The sequence below is a fragment of the Mytilus californianus genome, unplaced genomic scaffold (assembly GCF_021869535.1).
Source record: "Mytilus californianus isolate M0D057914Y unplaced genomic scaffold, xbMytCali1.0.p SCAF_11, whole genome shotgun sequence".
NCBI lineage: Eukaryota > Metazoa > Mollusca > Bivalvia > Mytilida > Mytilidae > Mytilus > Mytilus californianus.
This window is the reverse complement of record NW_026262593.1, coordinates 71,012,069-71,034,083: the sequence shown is the minus strand read 5'-3', so window position 1 is coordinate 71,034,083 and position 22,015 is coordinate 71,012,069. Positions and strand designations below refer to the sequence as shown.

Here is a 22,015-nt window from a genome sequence, read left to right as displayed (position 1 = left end):
AAATGTTAAACAAATTGTGAATGGTCTTTCTTCCTTTCTCTCATGCCAAGAATGAAATCAAATCTTTAACTACTAATGGGTGCCGCGTAGGAGGTCGACCGGAATTTTTAGCGAGGATTTCTTGGCATGCTTACAAAACTGGGACAGCAGACATTCATTTGATATATTTTATTCTTATTTCATTTACCATTTTAAGGAGGGCTCTGAATTAAAAAAAAAAATCCGTGATGTTATACCCGTGATCGGTTCTTAATATTAGAATACATATCTTTAAGAATTATTTCCCTTTGTTGATGCAAACTAACATCAATTATAAATCAGTAACTAAGGCGTTTATCTGGGTATGTATATTCAACTTCAGTTGTTAACTAGTAAAACACAATGTACAGAATCAAAATGGTCATATGCGATAAGAATTGAGAATAGAAATGGGGAATGTGTCAACGAGACAACAACCCGACCAAGGGCAAAGTCAAAGAGCAGAAAACAGCCCAAGGCCACCAATGGGTCTTCAATTCAGCGAGAAAATCCCGCACCAGGAGTCGGTCTTCAGCTAGTTTTTTTTTTTTTTTATAGAGGAAGCCGAAAGCGAGATTATGGGAACCGAAGGCGAGATTATTTGGTCACTTTAGTACGGCCCACATGAATCCGGGTCCGTTCGCGCCCAATCATGTTCGCCCCCATGCACGTTCGCCCCCTTTCACTTTCGCACCCTACACGTTCGCACCCAAAGTCCGTTCGCACCCTACACGTTCGTGCCCAATTTTTATTGGTTTTGTGTTTAATAATTTGTAAACGAGTTTTGGTAAGTGTATTGCTATAAATATATATTTTTTCATTGTTTCTAAATAAAGTGAGATTCTGACAAGGTTTTTTTTGTGTAAATGGTAAATGTATTGCTATTAACATTTTTTTTTCATTGTTTTTAAATTAAGTGAGATTCTGACGACCAGTATTTTAGTTTTGTGTTGAATAATTTTTGATGTTTAGGTAAGTGTATTGCTCTATATATATCTATATATATACAAGTCTAAATTGAAAACAACGTTCAAACCTATGATTGCATTGGATAAAAACCGCAATTTTTATACGTGTGCATGTAAAACAAATATATATATATATATATAAATTTTTTTTTTTCATTGTTTCTAAATAAAGTGAGATTCTGACAACGTTTTTTTAGGTGTTGATAAAATCTTAATCATGTTTTGGTTAGTGTATTGCTATAAATATTTCTTTTTTATTGTTTCAAAAGGAAATGGGATTCTGACAACGTTTTTTTTTTATATGTTGAATAATTCGTAATCATGTTTTGGATAGTGTATTGCTATAAATATTTTTTTTCATTGTTTATGAATAAAGTGAGATTCTGACACACATGAGATCAAAGGAGCCAAGCTGTTAAAAACAATTATCTTTCATGTTTTTTATTTAAAATCTTCAAAGTTTTACTCATACCAAGCTAAATACATGCAGTATTTACATTTAAAGCAAGTTAAAACAACCATGACAACAATCATGATTTTTAAACACCCAACAATAACATCATATTAGGCTGTGTATAAATACCAATTAGCAGTAATCATACATAATTAACATTTAATAATTAAGTCTCCCAAACGAAGTTTGGGAAGACTTATTGTTTTTGCTCAGTTCTTATTATTATTATTATTCTTCTTCCTCTTCCTCTTCCTCTTCCGCCGCTTTTAAATTTGAACTTGTCCGCACCTGTTCTCCAAAACCGCTTGTCAGATTAACTTAGGATTTCACAATATGTTAGACTAACATGTCTAGTGGTGCAATCAGGGTTTTGTTTGTGCAGTGGTGTTTATAAAGGGGTACTTTGAGGGGCAAAAACAAAAGAGGGTTTTACTATAGAACCCTATGGGATTTTATTTTTTTAAATTTTCAAATGATTATAAATTGAAAACCGTTTGTGATAGACACAATCTTTTTAATTGAAAATGTTCTAAATGATAAAACCCATTAAATGAAATACAGGGTTAGTCCCCAGGGGTCACCCCCACCCCCTGCCATTTAAGAATGTTCTAATACCTTGTAAGTGGTCAAGATCCCCACCCCTAAACCATATATATTCTGGTTTGTCATGCTAAGATGGTTTGAATGATATACAGGGTTAGTCCCCAGGGGTCATCCCGACCCCCTGCCATTTGAAAAAGTTCTAATATCTTGTAAATGGTCGAGATCCCCACCCCTAAACCATATATATTCTGGTTTGTCATGATAAAGCACATGAAATGAAATACAGGGTTAGTCCCCAGGGGTCACCCCCACCCCATGCCATTCAAGAAAGTTCTAATATATTGTAAGTGGTCAAGATCCCCACCCCTAAACCATATATATTCTTGTTTGTCATGCTAAGATGGTTAAAATGATATACAAAGTTAGTCCCCAGGGGTCATCCCGACCCCCTGCCATTTGAGAAAGTTCTAATATCTTGTAAATGGTCGAGATCCCCACCCCTAAACCATATATATTCTTGTTTGTCATGATAAAGCAAATCAAATGAAATACAGGGTTAGTCCCCAGGGGTCACCCCCACCCTATGCCATTTAAGAAAGTTCTAATATCTTGTAAGTGGTCAAGATCCCCACCCCTAAACCATATATATTCTTGTTTGTCATGCTAAGATGGTTTGAATGATATACAGGGTTAGTCCCCAGGGGTCATCCCGACCCCCTGCCATTTGAAAAAGTTCTTATATCTTGTAAATGGTCGAGATCCCCACCCCTAAACCATATATATTCTTTTTTGTCATGATAAAGCAAATCAAATGAAATACAGGGTTAGTCCCCAGGGGTCACCCCCACCCTATGCCATTTAAGAAAGTTCTAATATCTTGTAAGTGGTCAAGATCCCCACCCCTAAACCATATATATTCTTGTTTGTCATGCTAAGATGGTTTGAATGATATACAGGGTTAGTCCCCAGGGGTCATCCCGATCCCCGGCCATTTGAGAAAGTTCTAATATCTTGTAAATGGTCGAGATCCCCACCCCTAAACCATATATATTCTGGTTTGTCATGCTAAGATGGTTTGAATGATATACAGGGTTAGTCCCCAGGGGTCATCCCCACCCCCTGCCATTTGAGAAAGTTCTAATATCTTGTAAATGGTCGAGATCCCCAACCCTATACCATATATATTCTGGTTTGTCATGCCAAGATGATTTGAATGATATACAGGGTTAGTCCCCAGGCATCACTAATGCATATAACTTTACTGGACCAAACCAATTTTCACTGGACTTTGCTCAATGTCAGGCGACCATGGGAATTACGAATTATGGGAACTTCGTTTGGGAGACTTCGTAACAGCATCCTGTTACAATCATTTCTTGTTAATCATCAAATCAATTTAAAACAATATTTCATTTAAAAATTCCTGAATTTTTATTTATGAAAATAAAAATATTTTACAAAACATCTAAAAATTTATCAGGTTTTTGAATAAAAAAAGGGTGCGAACGTGTAGGGTGCGAACGGACCTAGGGGGCGAACGTGTGGGGTGCGAACGTGTAGGGTGCGAACGTGTATTGGGCGCGAACGGACCCGATACCGGCCCACATACTGGCATTTATTTCTCCCACAGGCACAGGTGCTTGTTTCATGCGATGGTTATAGAATTGAATGGAAACGGGGAATTTGTAAAAGAGACAACAACCAAACCAAAGAGCAGAAAAACTGCCCAAGGCCACCAATGTGTCTACAACACAGCGAGAAAATCCCACACACAGAGTGGTCCTTCCCCTACACAATAATTCAAAGGTTCCGAATATTTTACCCCTCAGTGGTCTTTTCAATTTATTTTTGAATGAAATCCGCATGACTTAAATGTGGACCACAATGATTGACCCAAGGCTTCCAAAACGGTCATACATTTGTGTACATGTATATTCCGGACATTAGTTGTCAAACAGCTGAAATTTACCTGTTCAGGTGACAGGTAATCTATTTTGAACCGTACATTGATCGGTCTATTCAAAGTTATTTTCTTACATTTCAGCGGTTTGCATCTAATTAATTTAGTCAAAAAGATTTAAATTATCAGAAATACGTTCACAAATATGATTTGATGAAAAAATTAAAAAGGTGAAAATGAAAAATCTTCATAACCACGTTGTTTGAACCAGAGACATGTCTCTGTTTAGTCTCTGTTTGAACTAGTACACGTGTGCGCTGGTGTGAAATTTAATTATACATCCTAATTTCTTCAAAAAATGCTTAAATTGTCATTGATACCTTTATCTCACGTTTATTTTGAATATTTTCTTGAAGAAATAGCGTAGAAGAGCTACGTACACTCATTCATGCTTTGCAAACGTAAACTTAATTTGCGTATCCGTCTCTGGTCCATGTTTTACCATTGTAAAGATAACATCCGGAATTTGATTTAAAAACGAAAGTAAAGTTTTTGACAACGTTATTTTGCACAAATAAAGAGTCTAAGGCAGATATAAGTACGCTGATGTTGCACACTTCGAATGATGCACTGCCAATTTAACAGTTTACGTCAGAACTTCGAATTTGAATCAAAGAAAGTTTAATATCGTTTTTTTTTTTCAATGTCAATCATTGGGATGGCCAACTCGGCAACTGAATACCATAATTGCCTTTTGTTTATTTAGTCTTAAGGGATTAAAATCGGGATAATATATAAAATGTCTGGCTGGCTAAAAATAATTTTGGGAGCCCTGGATTGACCCCAAATTCAGTCAGAGATATAACTCTATAGGGTTATTACAGACAATAACTTGTGTGTGTTATTACAGATACTTTCATGAGTTGTCTACTCTTTATTCCTTAAATTTTCTAAATCTGTAATAACATATGTTTGTTATTTGTAAAATTATTTAACTTATAGTGGGCTCTAGGGAACTCTTGAGACTTTGCGCAGAAACTAAATGCATAGCCTTGATAACTAATTTTTTAATTAAATTAATACATTTTTGATTAACCATGGTAAATCAATGAGATGAGGCTATTAAGGGATAAACTTAGCTGTGATAACAAGGCTTAGTTATTAAAGGAATGTAACTTATCATATAGACACTTGGGAATTACTGAGAAACTTGCGCAGAACCTCATTACATGCTCTGGTCATTATTTCTTACAATAAATTAAAATACATTGTAATTAAGCATGATGTATGTCTGAGCAAATGCTTTGAAGTAATATAGAGAAGCTGTGATGACACCCTTTAGTTATTACAGGCATATTTTTTCTGTAATAACATATATATATAGGTGTACTATGCAAAATTGGCAAACTGTGAACTGTTATATCTTTTAATAGTTAAGTATACATAAGGACAATAGTAATATCAATAGAACTTGTATACATTTTAACTAAACTAATGATGCATATTGTCCCTTTGAAACATGTAACATATGCATGTTATCACAGATCTTTGATTTTTTAGTCCACAATAACACATGTATGTTATTTTTCTGTAATAACCCTATAGAGTTATATCCCTGACTGAAATTGAACTGTGATTTGAACATAACTGTTTGCTCGCAACAGAAGCATGATACTAGGAGATTTTAAACTATGTGTTTAATATGCTTCTTGTTATCTGCACACCTTTTCAAAAATTAGTTTCCATTCTCTAATTTTAGTTTGCCTCAACCAAATGTTATGAAACATGCTTATTACCACAGAACACTGATCAAGTTTGAATTTTGGTGTAGTCACTTTTGTTCTAGAATTTCAAAATGTATGCCCCTTTACAAATGGAAAAATTGCTGAATTTTTTGTTTCCATTTTCTTATTTAAGTTTGCCTCTACCAAATGTTATGAAACTTGTACAAAATGTTTATTTTCACAAAACACAGATCAAGTACAAATTTAGGTAGTGACACTTTTACTGTTCTTGAGTTATGTTCCTTTATAACTTTATATGCAAGCGGGGGCATCATCTGTGTCCCATTGACACATTACCCATTTATTTGCCTATTATCCTCCATTCTGTAAACCCCCATCCACTGCCTCTAACCTGTTTATCACTGTAACTGAGTGTTATATAATCTGAGTTATAGAGGGGGCCTAACTTGTCTGACATGAAAAAGATTTTCTGGGGCTAATTTGGTTAAATTGCTGCCTTTAAATTTGGATCTCAATGTTGCAGCAGGTTAAAATCTGATTGTAACTTAAATCAGAAAATTGCTCCACAGAATCCAAAAAGGGATTAAGTCTAGGGTCTGCAGTCTGCACTGTAAGCCACTAGACAGATGCCCCAGACTAGTTTTTAGCTCATCTGGCCCAAAGGGCCAAGTGAACTTTTCTCATCACTTGGCGTCCGTCGTCCATTGTTAACTTTTACAAAAATCTTCTCCTTTGAAACTACAGAGACAAATTTAACCAAACTTAGCCACAATCATCATTAGGGTATCTAGTTTAAAAAATGTGTCCGATGACCCTGCCTACATGTACCAACCAACATGGCTGACATGGCTAAAATAGAACATAGGGGTAAAATGCAGATTTTGGCTTATATCTCTGAAACTACATGTAAAGACTTAAGAGCAAATCTGACAGATTAAAAACTTTCATCAGGTTAAGATCAATCTGCCCTAAAATTTTCAGACAAATCAGACAACCCGTTATTGAGTTGCTGTCCCTGAATTGGTAATTTTAAGAAAATTTTGCAGTTTTTGGGTATTATCATCAGTATTATTATAGATAGAGATAAACTGTAAACAGCAATAATGTACAGCAAAGTAAGATCTACAAATAGGTCAACATGACCAAAATGGTCAATTGACCCCTTCTGGAGTTATTGCCCTTTATAGTCAATTTTTAAAAATTTTTGATAAATTTTTGTAATCTTTTCAAAAATCTTCTCCTTTGAAACTACAGAGACAAATTTAACCAAACTTGGCCACAACCATCTTTAGGGTATTTAGTTTAAAAAATGTGTCTGATGACCACGCACGCCAACCAACATGGTCGACATGGCTAAAAATAGAACATAGGGTTAAACGAAGTTTTGTCTATTATTTTTTGAACCAATATAAATAGAGAAAATCTAAAACGAGCAAAAATGTTCATAATAATGAGCTCTACCAATTGTCCATATACATCAAAACTGTTAGACAAATTCTTATAGGAGTTATTGCCTATAAATGACAAATTTTACCATTTTTTTTCATTTTTGCCTATTATCATGAAAACTAGAGAGAAACCTTTTTTTTCTTCGTTATGCCTTATATGATTTAAATTATAAAAGATAAATAAACACTTTAAATCACAAAAATGATCAGCAAGGCAAGATCTATTAAAAAGTCAAATTTTGCCGATATAGTTAGTAGACTGTCACTCTTCTTAGGAGTGATTGCCCTTAAATGAGGATTTTTTTTACCCTCTTTTGTGTTTTGAGCAAAAACTAAAGAAGATAGAGAGAAACTAAACAGACTAAAAGATCAGTAATACAAGATCAACAAAATAGAGATTTTTGTCATGAAGTCTATTCTCGTCTACAATGTTGGAAAGTGTCCTTTGTTTGATATGCACATAGACCAAGGTGAGAGTCACTAGTATTTATTTGCAAAAGTTTGTTTAGACACATAAGAAAAATGTCAGAATTCTGGTCGTCCGACTAGTAGATGGAAAAAATGTTGGTGCAAACTGGGTCTGTATTTGAACATGACAGCTAAATAGATAATGTCATTTTGATGGCTACAACATATCTCTGTGACCATGGTGACATGTAAGGAACCAGCCAGAAGATTTCCTATTTCCTAGTTTCCTAGTCACTGGATCTACCCAGTAGTGAACTGTGAGCTGCTCAAATGAATTGTAAATGTAATGAGCAATAATTAGTCTGGGTAAAATGTGCCTGGGCTGATATAAATTGCTAGTATAAAAAGTCCATGGTTACCTAATTTACATGTACATGTATTTTTGGTCAGTTGAAAAAGTTCAAAGATTTATTTTCCGTAGGTAAAAATGTCCATGTCCCCAGTTAACTAGGAAAACTTCTTGTTCTGAAGAAAACCATGCAGATGGAAACAATGGAATGTTTCAGTATTGTAATGTTTTGATATTTTTGTTGAAGGTGTACATAAATCTTTCATTATACCCCCGTCGTAATGGAGGGCCGGCCCGGGGCATTAAGTTTTACTCTTGTCTGTCTGTACGTCCCAAAATTGATTTCCATTCTCTAACTTTAATTTGCCTCAACCAGATGTTATGAAACTAATACACAATGCTTATTACCACAGAACACAGATCAAGATTGAATTTTGTTGACATCATTTTTACCTTTCTAGAGTTACAAATGGAAAAATTGCTGACTTTTTCGTTTCTGTTTTATTACTTAAGTTTGCCTCAACCAAATGTTATGAATCTTATACGCAATGCTTATTACCACGAAACACAGATCAAGTTTGAATTTTGCATGTTTAGGTGGCGTCACTTTTGCCATTCTAGAGTTACAAAAATATATGCCCCTTTTAAAAGGAACAATTGCTGATTTTTTTGTTTCTGTTCTCTAACTTCAGTTTGCCTCAACCAAATATTATGAAACTTAAACACAATGCTTATTACCACAAAACTCAGATCGAGTACGAATTTGGATAACATCACTTTTACCGTCCTTGAGTTATGTCCCTTTATAACGTTATATGCAAACAGGGGCATCATCTGTGTCCCATGGTCCAAGTTTCCCCCCAAAAATCCGCTTATTTTTTTGGAAAATTGCTCTGGATTATTTTCTAGCAAAGTTTATAACAGGGAATTTTATAATATTTTTGGGAAAGTATATGTAAGTTTCGTTATTTTACCAGTTTAACTACATGTATTAAAGCTTCTTTGTAATTTTGTTTCTTACTATAAGCATGATAAGACGATCTTTTATATTTTAGTAAGTTTATATAAACCTAGCTTTTTATAAAACATGAGCTTTAAATTAATATATATAGTAAACTGCTAAAACAATGCAACTTACACATGTGTTACATGTACTGTCCAAAAAAAAAAGATAAAATTCCCTGTTACTAACTTTGCTAGAAAATAGTCTTGTCATGCTTGTGTAGTTTTTAACTTAAAGTATTAATACAAATGATTGTCTAAGAAACGAAATTTGAAAGAAACTTATTTCCCTCATGTTCCTAACAAAATTATTTTAAAGGGAACTTGAAATTTTCATTTTTCAAATATTTTTATATTATTTCTTCATTTCAGAAGAGCTATGATTTAAGTTTAAAAATCATCATAAATATGCTTGAAATATTTGACTCTATATATATTTTTTTTTATTCTCGCGTTAAAAAAGGGGGTATACTGTTTTACCTCTGTCTGTCCTTCCGTCAGTCCATCCGTCAGTCCATCCGTCCGTCCCATGAATATTTTCGTCGCATTTTTCTCGGAACTACTTGACAAGGATTTCTGAAATTTGGTTTCAGGGTTTATATAAGTAAGTTACACCGTGTGATGCGTTTTCAGATTCATCACTCAACAACTTCCTGTTTACCGAAATATTTCGGCGGGGGTATCATCAGTGAGCAGTAGCTCACAGTTTTACTTGTTTTAAAAGCAAAAAAAAAAAACTATCAATAAAATCTGACAATAATAAACATGATAAACAAGATTTTTTAAGAAATGAAGTCATTCAATGCAGTCTTTTTGTTTCTGTATTCTGTCAGACAGTGTTGTAGGTTTTGTCTGATGGAATAGATTTTATTTTGTCCAAAAAAAAAACCCAGCTTATTAAGCTTATTATTGTTAATGTTTTTTAATGTGTTTTAAAAAGTGTTGTTTTATGATGATATTCATGGTAAATTAATTGCCTTTCTGTGAGTCATGTTACGTTTCAAGGGCTTATCGGGGGCGGCGATAGCCCCTTGAACATACTTCTGACAGAGACATGACAATGTCATGAAGGGACATATGTTTCTAGTAAAATTGATTTAATACATGAACTTTAATTTTTATGATTACATGTTCATATAACTGACTTTTTTTCAAACAGTAAACAATATGTTCCCAGACTTTTCCTTCCTGTAGATAAACAGTTTCTTGAACTTTGCTACATATACATGATATATATATATATATATATATAAACTCAGACACGTAGCTATGTTCATGTCAAAACTCCCAGGCATATGGATGAATTTTGGACGCCTTTTTTTTAATCTAAATAAACTTAAAGAATTTGTTAAAAGCACATTTAGAATTGTAAATCATTCTTCTTGTAATTGAATATAAAGTTGACGAAATTTACCTTTTATCATATGGTATCGTTTTAGGCCAATTAAAATTAATTGATAGATTTTCATCACTGCCCGCCCCCTCTGAAATTGTCCCCCTCAATTTTTTTTTTAATTTTTAAAATTATCATTTCTGTATGACACAGAACATATTTTTGAACATTTATCACAATATGTCATGTATGTACTACATTTTGGCAAAGTATGAAAAATTCTATAATTTTTTTGTTAATAGTCTCCCATATATACATGAAAAAAGTAAAATCACAAAAATACTGAACTCTGAGGAAAATTCTAAAAGGAAAGTCCCTAATCAAATGGCAAAATCAAAAGCTCAAACACATCAAACGAATGGATAACAACTGTCATATTCCTGACTTGGTACAGGCATTTTCTTATGTAGAAAATGGTGGATTGAACCTGGTTTTATCTAAGCTAGCTAAACCTCTCACTTGTATCATATATACCACCTTCATAACCTTAACATTTATTAATAACATTTATGTTATGCCATGTATAAGATTGAATCAGATTGTTTGCATAATATGAAAAAATTGATAAATTAAATGCCTTTTGATTTGTTGGAGCAATAACAGTACATATATATACAATTATAAGTTTGTTTTTAAAAGACAAGCATCAAGTTTATTTGAACTAATTTTAGAGGGTCTAGATTTGTTTTACAAAATATAGAATAATGGGCCAATACTGCAGAAAAATTGCCTAAACGAACAAAGAATGGAGAAAAAAGGCCAGAAAATTAAAGAAAAATAGAAAATAACGGGGTGCTAAAGTAGGAAGAATAGAGAAAATTGGCTTAAAAGATTAAAGAATATTAATATTGTGGATTTATTCAGAAAAACTAGGACTTTAGTATTTAAAAATTGGGACATTATACATACCTGCCAACTTTCACGATTTAGGCATGTACTACACGATTTTGACCCCTTGTCACGATTGCACGATCGTGATCGTGAAAAAAGCTCTAAAACACAATTTTGTGAAAATCTACACGAAAAAACGGAAAAGTCAACAATCCTTTAATATTCTTACACATTCACAAGAAAATATATCCTGGTACATGTATTCTAGCTACATGTTCATTTCTTCTACTGATATAATGACTAGAATCATGCAAATAAAAAGAAGAAAAAAGCTTATAAGCTGACATCATCAGTATACCATATAAAAAAAGATATTGCACTTTTTCTAGAGCACAAAACAGCACACGCAAAAACGCCGCAAAAAATTGTAACCTTTGAAATTGTTGTCACGCACTAAAACCCCCATGGAGATTTATAAAAGTTGGCAGGTATGATTATAGGAGACTTTCTGAGACACTAATATTATTGTATTGAATAATGTTTGACTTTCTAAGACACTTAGTATGATTTTATGGGACTTTTTGGGACAACTGATAAGAAGTCTAAAAGAATCCCAGAAAATTCCCCTAAATCCCATTTAAAGTCTCAATCAAAACCCCAAATAAGCATTTCAAGGTTAGATACAGTCCTAAAAAAACACAGAAAAATCCCATGTTTCAATACTGTCCCAATTATTATCTCAAAATATCCCATATCACTTATCCTAGGATATACAGGGATAAAATTGGGACAATCCCAAAATATGTCCATTGATTTCTTGAGATATCCTAGGAAGTCAAACCCATTTTTCACAGGGGTAGAATTGAAGAACCCCCCATGCAGATCCTCATTTTAAACAAGTGATATTATTGTTACAGAATTGATTTTTAAGCTCATGGAGCAGCATAATATTCCATTGGGAAAATTTTGCTACGAATCATTTAATTCGCACGTTTCAAAAATTTCTATAGTTCACTGTTTGGATTCATAAATATTTTAAACCAAATATCAACATTTTAATTATGTTTTTTTCTGGAAAATATGTTGAAAATATTAGATTTTATTTTTTGTTATTTTTCAGGCTATATTATCTGGAAAGGTGTAATGTACAGTGTACGAATTTGCAGTAAATCAGATGATACAGAAAACAAGACTAAACTGTAAGTGATTTTATTTCTTTTTTCTTCTATATAAATTAAAGAAGATGTGTGGTTTATTGAAAATTATCAATGAAACAGCAACCCAACACATGATTACCGAAAGACATTGAGAGGCCAACATACATGACAGATAACCTAAAGACATCTTTTGTATTTCACTTATAAATGGACTTATTTCTTTTTGCAGTTAATAATATTTTGATACAGTCTAAGACTAAAATTTTTTTTAGACAACAATGATTTTTAGCTCACCTGGCCCGAAGGACCAAGTGAGCTTTTCTCATCACTTGGCGTCCGGCGTCGTCCGTCGTCGGCGTTAACTTTTTACATTTTGAACTTCTTCTAGAGAACCACTGAATGGAATGAAACCAAACATGGCATGAATGTTCCTTATGAGGTGCTGACCAAGTGTTGTTACTTTGTAGCTGATCCATAATCCAAGATGGCCGCCAGCAGGGGACTTAGTTTAACATGGGACCCTATGGGAAATACATACAAATGTCTTCTTTTAGAGAACCACTGAATGGAATGAAACCAAACATGGCATGAATGTTCCTTATGAGGTCCTGACTAAGTGTTGTTACTTTGAAGCCGATCCATAATCCAAGATGGCCGCCAGAGAGGGACTTAGTTTGACATAGGACCCTATGGGAAATGCATACAAATGTCTTCTATTAGAGAACCACTAAATGGAATGAAATCAAACATGGTATGAATGTTTCTTATGAGGTGCTGACCGAGTGTTGTTACTTTGAAGCCGATCCATAATCCAAGATGGCCGCCAGCAGGGGACTTAGTTTAACATGGGACCCTATGGGAAATACATACAAATGTCTTCTTTTAGAGAACCACTGAATGGAATGAAACATAACATGGCATGAATGTTCCTTATGAGGTCCTGACTAAGTGTTGTTACTTTGAAGCCGATCCATAATCCAAGATGGCCGCCAGAGAGGGACTTAGTTTAACATAGGACCCTATGGGAAATACATACAAATGTCTTCTTTTAGAGAACCACTGAATGCAATGAAACCAAACATGGCATGAATGTTCCTTATGAGGTGCTGACCAAGTGTTGTTACTTTGAAGCTGATCCATCATCCAAGATGGCAGCCAGTGGGGAACTTAGTTTAACATAGGACCCTATGGGAAATACATACAAATGTCTTCTTTTAGAGAACCCCTGAATGCAATGAAACCAAACATGGCATGAATGTTCCTTATGAGGTGCTGACCAAGTATTGTTACTATGAAGCCGATCCATAATCTAAGATGGCCGCCAGCGGAGGACTTAGTTTAACATAGGACCCTATGAGAAATACGTACAAATGTTTTCTTTTAGAGAACCATTGAATGGAATGAAACCAAACATGGCATGCATGTTCCTTTTGAGGTGCTGACCAAGTGTTGTTACTTTGAAGCTGATCCTTCATCCATGATGGCTGCCAGATGGGGACAATGTTTAACAAAGGACCCTATGGACAATACATACAAATGTCTTCTTTTAGAGAACCACATACTGAATGGATTGAAACCAAACATGGCATGAATGTTCCTTATGAGGTGCTGACTAAGTTTTGTTACTTTGAAGCTGATCCTTCATCCATGATGATGGGAAATACATACAAATGCTTCTTCTAGAGGTGCACTGAATGGAATGAAACCAATTAAAACATGGCATAAATGTTTCTTATGAGGTGCTGATTAAGTGTTGCTACTTTGTTGCCGATTTACTGTTCAAGATGGCCACCAGGATTTTTTATTAAATTACAGGACCAATATTAAACCAAATTTGGCCTCACTCATTATTAGGGTATCTGTTATGATTTAAATCTATTTTTACATGATTTCCAAAACCAAAGTAGAATCAGGTGAGCGACACAGGCTCTTGAGAGCCTCTAGTTTTCTTATCTTGCACAGAAGTTTTATTTTCATGATCAACAAAACAAGATTATAAGAGCGAAAATTTAGAATTTGTTTTTTTCTTCATTTTTCCATATTTTACATGTAGATCACGACTTATGTTTATCATGTTGATAGCAGCAGGCGAGACACAGGGTTCTGTGGAACCAGTCACAATTTTTTTATTTAATTCCTGTAGGTTGTCAATCGTACTTCAAAAAAAAAATCTGTGTTTGTGTTTTAGATGTTCGCTACTCTACATGTAGTTTTTATGCCAGATATTTGGAATCTTCTTGTTTTATCCATGTACAGTCAGGGATATAACTCTATAGAGTTATTAGAGAAAAATAACATACATATGTTATTGTTGACTAAAAAATCAAAAAACATATGTATGTTACATGTTTCAAAGGTCAAATATACATCATTTGTTTTGTTAAAATGTATTCAAGTTCTATTGATATTGTCATTGTCTTTATGTATAATAAACTTTAGAAAGATATAACAGTTCATAATATGCCAATCAAGCATAGTACACCTATGTTATTACAGAAAAAAATATGCCTGAAATAACTAAAGGGTGTTATTACAGCTTCTCTACATCACTTCAAAGCCTTTGCTAAGACATATATCATGTTTAATCACAATGTATTTTAATTTATTGTAAGAAATAATGATCATAGCATGTAATGAGGTTCTGCGCAAGCTTCCCAGGAATTCCCAAGTGTCTCATACAATAAGTTATATGCCTTTAATAACTAAGCCTTGTTATTACAGCTTAGTTTGTCCCTTAAAAGCCTTGCCTCATTGATTTACCATGGTTGATGAAAAATGTATTAATTTAAGTGGAAAATTAGTTATCAAGGCTATGTATTTAGTTTCTGCACAAAGTTTCAAGATTTCCCCAGTGCCCACTAAAAATTGAAATATGTTTGATTTATTTAACAAATAACAAACATATGTTACTACAGATTTAGAAAATTTAAGAAATAAGGAGTAGACAACTCATAAAAGTATCTGTAATAACACATGTATGATATTTTCTGTAATAACCCTATAGAGTTATATTGATGTAGTACCAATAAAATTTTTGTCCACTTACCCCTACTTTTCTTTTCATAATTTCATATTACATATAGTTTTAAAAGCCATTTTTGAAAATCTTATAACATGTATAAAATTCTTGTAATTTTTGCATAGTTTTTGAAAGAAAAAAGTTGCCAATGTAAATTGTATAAAATTATATAGAATAATATAGAATCATTTCCCGCCAAATTTTCAATTGATAAAATCTCGAAAAACAAGGACATGTACCTTTCATTTTTTCTGCTTTTTAAGTCCCTTTATTTATATACTATCAATTTATTATTAGTCTTTTAAAAAGCTTGTTGTTTTGAGACAGAGGAGCGAACATCCTTATTAGTTCAGTAAAAGTATTGATCAATTTAACTCTTATTGTTTAAATCTATATTTCCTATTGTTTAAGTGTTTCAGGCCATCCTTAAAAAAATGCTTGTTCAATGTTGCCTTAACCCATGCCTTGTAAAGTCAATTTTGCCAGAGGCTATTAGAACCTTAGTTTCATATTAATTTCTTAATTTATCAAAGGAAAATTTAAGAAATGTATACATTTAAAACCCAGTGAGTGACTTCAATGGAGAAGCATTGAGTAATATCCATGGGCTAAATGCTATTCTTATGGATTGATAGTCCACCAGCAGTACTGGTAGTGGTATCAAGGGTTGAGTACTGTGAGTCATGTTTAACCCTGCCAAATTTTTTATGTAACTGTCCAATAGTCAGGAGCCTGTAATTCAGTGATTGTCTTTGGTTGCTGTGTGCAATATTTGTTTTTCTTTGATTGTTTTTAGTATACTGAGGATTCATTTATTTTTTGTGGGTATCAATTTTCGTGGATTGAGGAAAACTTGCATTTTCTTGGATATTTGTTTTCGTGGTTTTGCCATTCTCTGCATACAAAGCCTATAGAAAATTTAAAATTTGTAAAAACATTTGAATTTGTGGTTCACCTGTAACCACGAAACCCACGAAAATCGGTATCCAACTAATAATAATGAATCCCCAGTAAATCTAACTGTTTTTTTCTCTTTTGAATTGTTTCACCGTTTGTCATGCAAGAGACTTTTATAGCTTACTACCCGTATATATGGTATAAGTTATGCACATTGTTAAAGGCAGTTATTATTACCTATAATTTTTTACATCCTCGTCCTGTAGTCTCTGGTGGATATTTGTGTCATTTGCAGTAATACCACATCTCCTTATTTTTATACTCACCAAAAACCCAGGAAGAACCCAGGTGTTCCCTAAGCAGTTTTGCTGCTCCACTAACAGCAAATGAGTGGTGCTCATGGCAAGTAAAAATCAAGCGATAAATTGCATTTAGTAATATGACGAAAAAGCAGAAAAGAAGGAAATTACAATAAAAAGATCATTAAATTGTTTTGCCCCTGCTGTGGTGGAGGAGGGGAATTAAGTGTTACCCTTTTCTATCCATACGTCCATCCGTATGAATGTCCCAAAATTAGTTGCCATTCTCTAACTTTCAGTTTGCCTCAACCAAATGTTATGAAACTTATACACAATGCTTATTACCACAAAACTCAGATCAAGTCCGAATTTGGGTGGTGTCACTTTTACCGTTCTCAGGTTATGTCCCTTTATAATGCAGGGGTACATCCGTGTCCCATGGACACATTCTCCATTTATTTTTTTATGAAGCTACATTTTCACTTTAAAGAATGAACAAGAAAGTTTTTAATTTTATTTCAGAACTTTTTATTTTGCTGAAACAACCAAATTTAGTCTATTCTAAAAGCTAATTATAATAAATAATAATTCTCTTATTCACAGAATAAAGAAAATTCTTTTATTCACAGAATGAAGAATAGAAAATGAAAAGACACATATCTAAGGAGCTGCTCCAAGCAGAAAGACTAGCTAAACAGATGGAGTCCGAGGAATTAGTCACACCACTCCGGCTTCTTCTGGTGCTCATCATTTCAGTTGCCTTGGTTACAGCTGTATCATTCAGCGCTGCCAATACATCAGATTATTTACTTTCTTCGTCCGATGAAACAATTAATTTGACAACAGTACCTTATATATATGATTACCTTAAAGCTGAAAAAACAAGGGAAGAAAATATGGAATTTTATAACCAACCTTTAGATCAGTGGACCGTAGAAAAGAGGTCACGCCTTTCCTTAGATGAATTCTGGGATATATATGATGGCAAATGGTAGGATTTTTTATGTGACTACAACATTTACTGTTTTGATTTACGTGTACATATGTAGCAGCGATTTAAATTGTTTGATGTTGCGTGACTAAAAAATTTATGACACATATCGTTTAAAATAAATATTTTAAAGAATTTTTCCTGCTCTAACGAAAATTTTCTTGTCTTAAACATTGAACTTACTAAGTATGTCATGTATGTTGTTGGCAAAAAAAAAAGAAAAATCCCAACACTACAAGGCATGGGTAGGCAACACCCAAAAAAGAATTTTTTAAGAGTTAGCCTTATATTTGATATCTATGATGGTAAATGATAGAATTTTGATGGGACCACAAATTTATTGTTTGTTGTTCATTTATGCATTACCGGGTATTGACTTTGCTTTTTGTGTGTTTTTTTGTTGTGCATGTACTGATTTTGCACCATAGATAGATACCCCATAATCTTTGTTTTTCTATTAAAAGAGGGACAAAAGATACCAGAGGGACAGTCAAACTCATAGATCGAAAACAAACTGACAACGCCATGGCCAAAAATAAAAATACAAACAGACAAATAATAGTACAGATGACACAACATAGAAAACTAAAGACTAAGCAACACGAACCCTTACAAAAACTGGGGGTGATCTCAGGTGCTCTGGAAGGGCAAGCAGATCCTGCTCCACATGTGGCACGCGTTGTGTATTAAATTATTACATGGTTTATATTTGAAGATACTTAACTGTACAAATTGTACATAATTTAACAACATTTTTTTTCAACCATTGACATTTTACAGTCCTTGATAACTTAAGGCTAAGAAAAATTTTCATATAGATTTTCACAAAATTATGTTTTAGGACTTTTTCACGATCATGGTCCTGCAATTGTGACAATGGGTTAAAATTTTGAAGTTCATGCCTTTTGTAACATGGTTAAAGTTGGCTATTGAAGATGAACTTGTGATTGTTGTGTGCATGTTCAGGACCTTATGAGTATTTGGACCATATGAGTATTTGGACCACATGCATATTGTTGTGACCATATGCGTATATACTCATATTGTCTGACCATACACATATGGTCTGGGTAATTAATATGATAAACGTTGATCAGTTACCTTTACTGTCAATTGCACCCTTCAAGGTGTCATAAATTAAGAAGCTTTAAAACTGAAATTTGACTTATATAATCATTTGATAATGTGACAATATGAGCCTCGTCTTTTAACTTTAGTTTTTGTAGTTTGGGAACTAGCTCATAAAAACACATCTTACATTAACAACATTTATTACAAGAGAGAGTGTAAACAAAAAGGCGCTTCTGGACATCACATAGTAAAAGCATTTTTGCATGGTCATGATTGATTTAATAAGTGTATGCTCCTATTTCAATTGTACAATTTAACAGCTAGAGTAGTTTAAACGTGTTGCCCCTCTATTCCTATGTCGAAAATAAAATATATAAATAAGAACATGAACACATTAGTAAAGTGAGAATAAGTGGAAATCAGAAGAAATAAAATAAAAAAAAACCTTATCTAAACGTCAGGAAAAAGACACATGCCCAAATGCACGAACCAAATTGTCGACAGCGTTAAGAAGCTTTGAATTTACTCTAGCTAAGGGCTATTCCATTAAAATGTGTGTGGGAGGGTAGGACATGTAGGAAGGGACTTTAAAAATATCCCTACAACCAATTTAAGAACCGTTTTTTAGATAATTTTGCATAATGGTAATAGACGCATACTGAAAAAAACCCATGACCCACATTCAATAATTAAACTTCCCTTCCTACCCTCCCACATACATTTTAATGGAATAGCCCTAAAGCAAGACAACAGATATACTAAGGTTCAGACAATGTGTCAATGATAATTAGGGTTTCAATTAGTAACTTGTATAGACTGGGTTCATAGAATGAGCCCTGTATTCCTGTGAAAGAAGTTAAAATTTATTTAAAAAATAACTATATGGTTTAAATACTGATATTGTCCCGCCCGTTAATAACCGAACAAGTATACCCATATATATGGTCCAAATACTCATATTGTACGGTACATGCACATTACATGAAATGTGACAAATTTGAAATGATTTGTATTTAACAATTTGTGTGATTACCCGTAAAAGACTTTTAACATAAATTCCATTATGATCCGCAGAAAATGCAAGCAAGACATTTCAGTGTGCACACTCTTCTAATCAGGTTTATATGGTTTTATATAGCCAATGAGACAAATATTCATTAAAGACTAAAAGACACAATGAATATTGAAGAAAACAGCTCATTAGCCATGACTTTGAAGAAACAGTTTGAATGATAATTTTTTTTATAAATTATGAATTTTTGTTTTGTAGGCCTGTTATAATAACTGATGTTGTTGATAAATGGCCAGCTATAAACTGGACAAAACCTTTCTTTTTACAAAATTATGCAGATGAAAAAGTAATGGTGAAAGCTGTTGTGGTGAGTAGGATTGTTTTTTCTCTCTCTCTGCATGCTTCAATTTTGCATGAGTTGTTTCTCCTTGGATACAAATAAAAAGATTGATTGATTATTGATAAATGGTGAACAAAATATATTGGGTACATGGTCTGAGGACACAGTTATCGTCCTTTGATTTTCATTGCAAAATTGTCTACAAATATAGTCCCTAGTGTGGACAGTGTATAACTTGCATATTTTTTTAAAACACTTTCCAAATTCATTTCCTTGAATGAAATATTAAGTATGCGGATGAAATTACCTGTTAAAAATATTTGGGTGCTGAATTTTTATGTAAAGTAGTGATTTGGTCCAGTTTAAAAAGGTCAAAAATTAGTATGTCTGGAGCTGTCAAACTGAATTATAGACCCCCTTAACATAGAATTTTCCAGATTTTGAGTTAGAGCTGGTAGACTTCTATAAATTTGATATTATTTGTCCCAAAAGTAGTACACTACACTGTAGAAATCTTTTTGAGATAGAGCAGGTGCGATTTTTTAAATTTTAATTTATTGTCTAAAAGAAATGCACTATGAAATAACTGTGTTCTCGGCCTATATATATATATATACATCCACAAGACGTCAACCAAACAACACAAAAAACCAGAACCCTTGCATCTACCTTATTGAGGCTTGTATAGTCCGCAGTCTTTTTCTCCAAAATAAACATTGCCGGCAGGGGTGTGGATTATAGAGTACCATAATGGCTTGTAAAATCTGCACTGGTACAGTGTCCACACCAAGGATCTGGAAATTTTTTTCACACAGTTTTGGTCATTTTAAGATGACTTAAAAGTTGGTGTCCTTTTTTCAAATTGTTGATATAACACTAGATTCAAAGCATCAACAAACTTGTATTGACTGTTTCATCGTATTTATTTCGTGAATTTTCTTACTATTTTTCTAAAAATGTCAAGAACAGTTTAGGGAAGGCAACAGTTTAAAATTGAAATGATTTTAATGACTGAAAATGGTATATTTCTCAGACTATGCTAACGTTTCTTTCGATTTTGAAGACAAAATTAAAACCGGAAGTGTTGCGACAATACTTAAAGTACGAGTAATTCCGGATCCATATCCAAGATTCGTTTTGTTTATCAAAATAAATTGACAGGAAATCACAGTCTTTTGAATTTTATTACCTTTAAAAGTGTATGAATATAACAGATATTGGTTGCACTCGTTTAATTTGGCATGAAATCATTTAGCATTTTTCAATTAAGTATCTTATCTGCTGAAGACAATTTCACGCATGCGTATTACATAGTATATAAACATAATAAAGCACATGTGCTACTAGTGAAAAATTACTTTTTCTACGTAAATTAAATTAAGTTTTAATTTTTAAATCAGAATTGATGATTGTCTTTGCTGAAATGTAATTAAATAACGAAAACAGTTGTCATGGAATTTAAATTTCTTTATGATATTAGTTCTGAGCTTGTGATCAATGCAAGGTGACATGTGAATTAAAAACACAGGTAAAAAGTGATTAGCGATCATTAGCCAATATTTCCCAGAGGCATTAATATAGTTATAAGGAATTAAGGCCCTCAGGATTATCAAACTATACTGGAGTGGCAGTTTTATTACAGGAAAGGGATTATAAAACAAAAACAAGTGTAAAATGGCTATTTAGAAACCCGATCTCAATGAAATGACTGAAATTATTTCTGTAAAAAAATAAAATTTGTCCTAAATCCCTGTTTTTTGTTTAGGACAAATAGCTTTCAGTTTATGTCATGTCTGACAAATATGACAGTTTTGGGACCCTTGGTCCGCACCCCCCTTTTTGCCACCAGAATTCAGGAAATTTTTTTTGTAACTGCTTGAAAACGTCTTTTTTCAGCACTTTCAAAATTTAAGACTCAGGGCCATTAAAATCAATATTATGGTCAATATAGGATCAACAAAATACATGTGTTCATACATTAATTTTCATGTATGTCAAGATTTTATGACCCGAGTCTAAAATTGAAAGTGCTGAAAGAATTTAGCATACACTTTCAAAGATTTCTGCCAGCAGTAAATTCTCCAAATGACAAAGCTTGAGATATTACCAAATGAAGAGCAATAGAGTATCAATACTAAACTATGTTGTGTTGAAGAATCCTGGAAGAAAG

The 22,015-nt window shown here is 33.3% G+C and overlaps 1 protein-coding gene across 1 annotated transcript in view; it reads left to right on the top strand.

Moving 5' to 3' along the window:
• Positions 1-285: 285 nt before the first annotated feature.
• The window catches only part of LOC127720626 (uncharacterized), a 39,146-nt gene continuing 17,416 nt past the window's right edge, over positions 286-22,015 (top strand). Inside the window, exons 1-4 of the mRNA XM_052227313.1 lie at positions 286-341; positions 12,180-12,258; positions 17,061-17,422; positions 19,764-19,872. Of these exons, the coding sequence (XP_052083273.1) occupies positions 17,076-17,422; positions 19,764-19,872 (456 nt within the window). The 5' untranslated portion in view covers positions 286-341; positions 12,180-12,258; positions 17,061-17,075. The remainder of the gene's footprint in view (positions 342-12,179; positions 12,259-17,060; positions 17,423-19,763; positions 19,873-22,015) is intronic.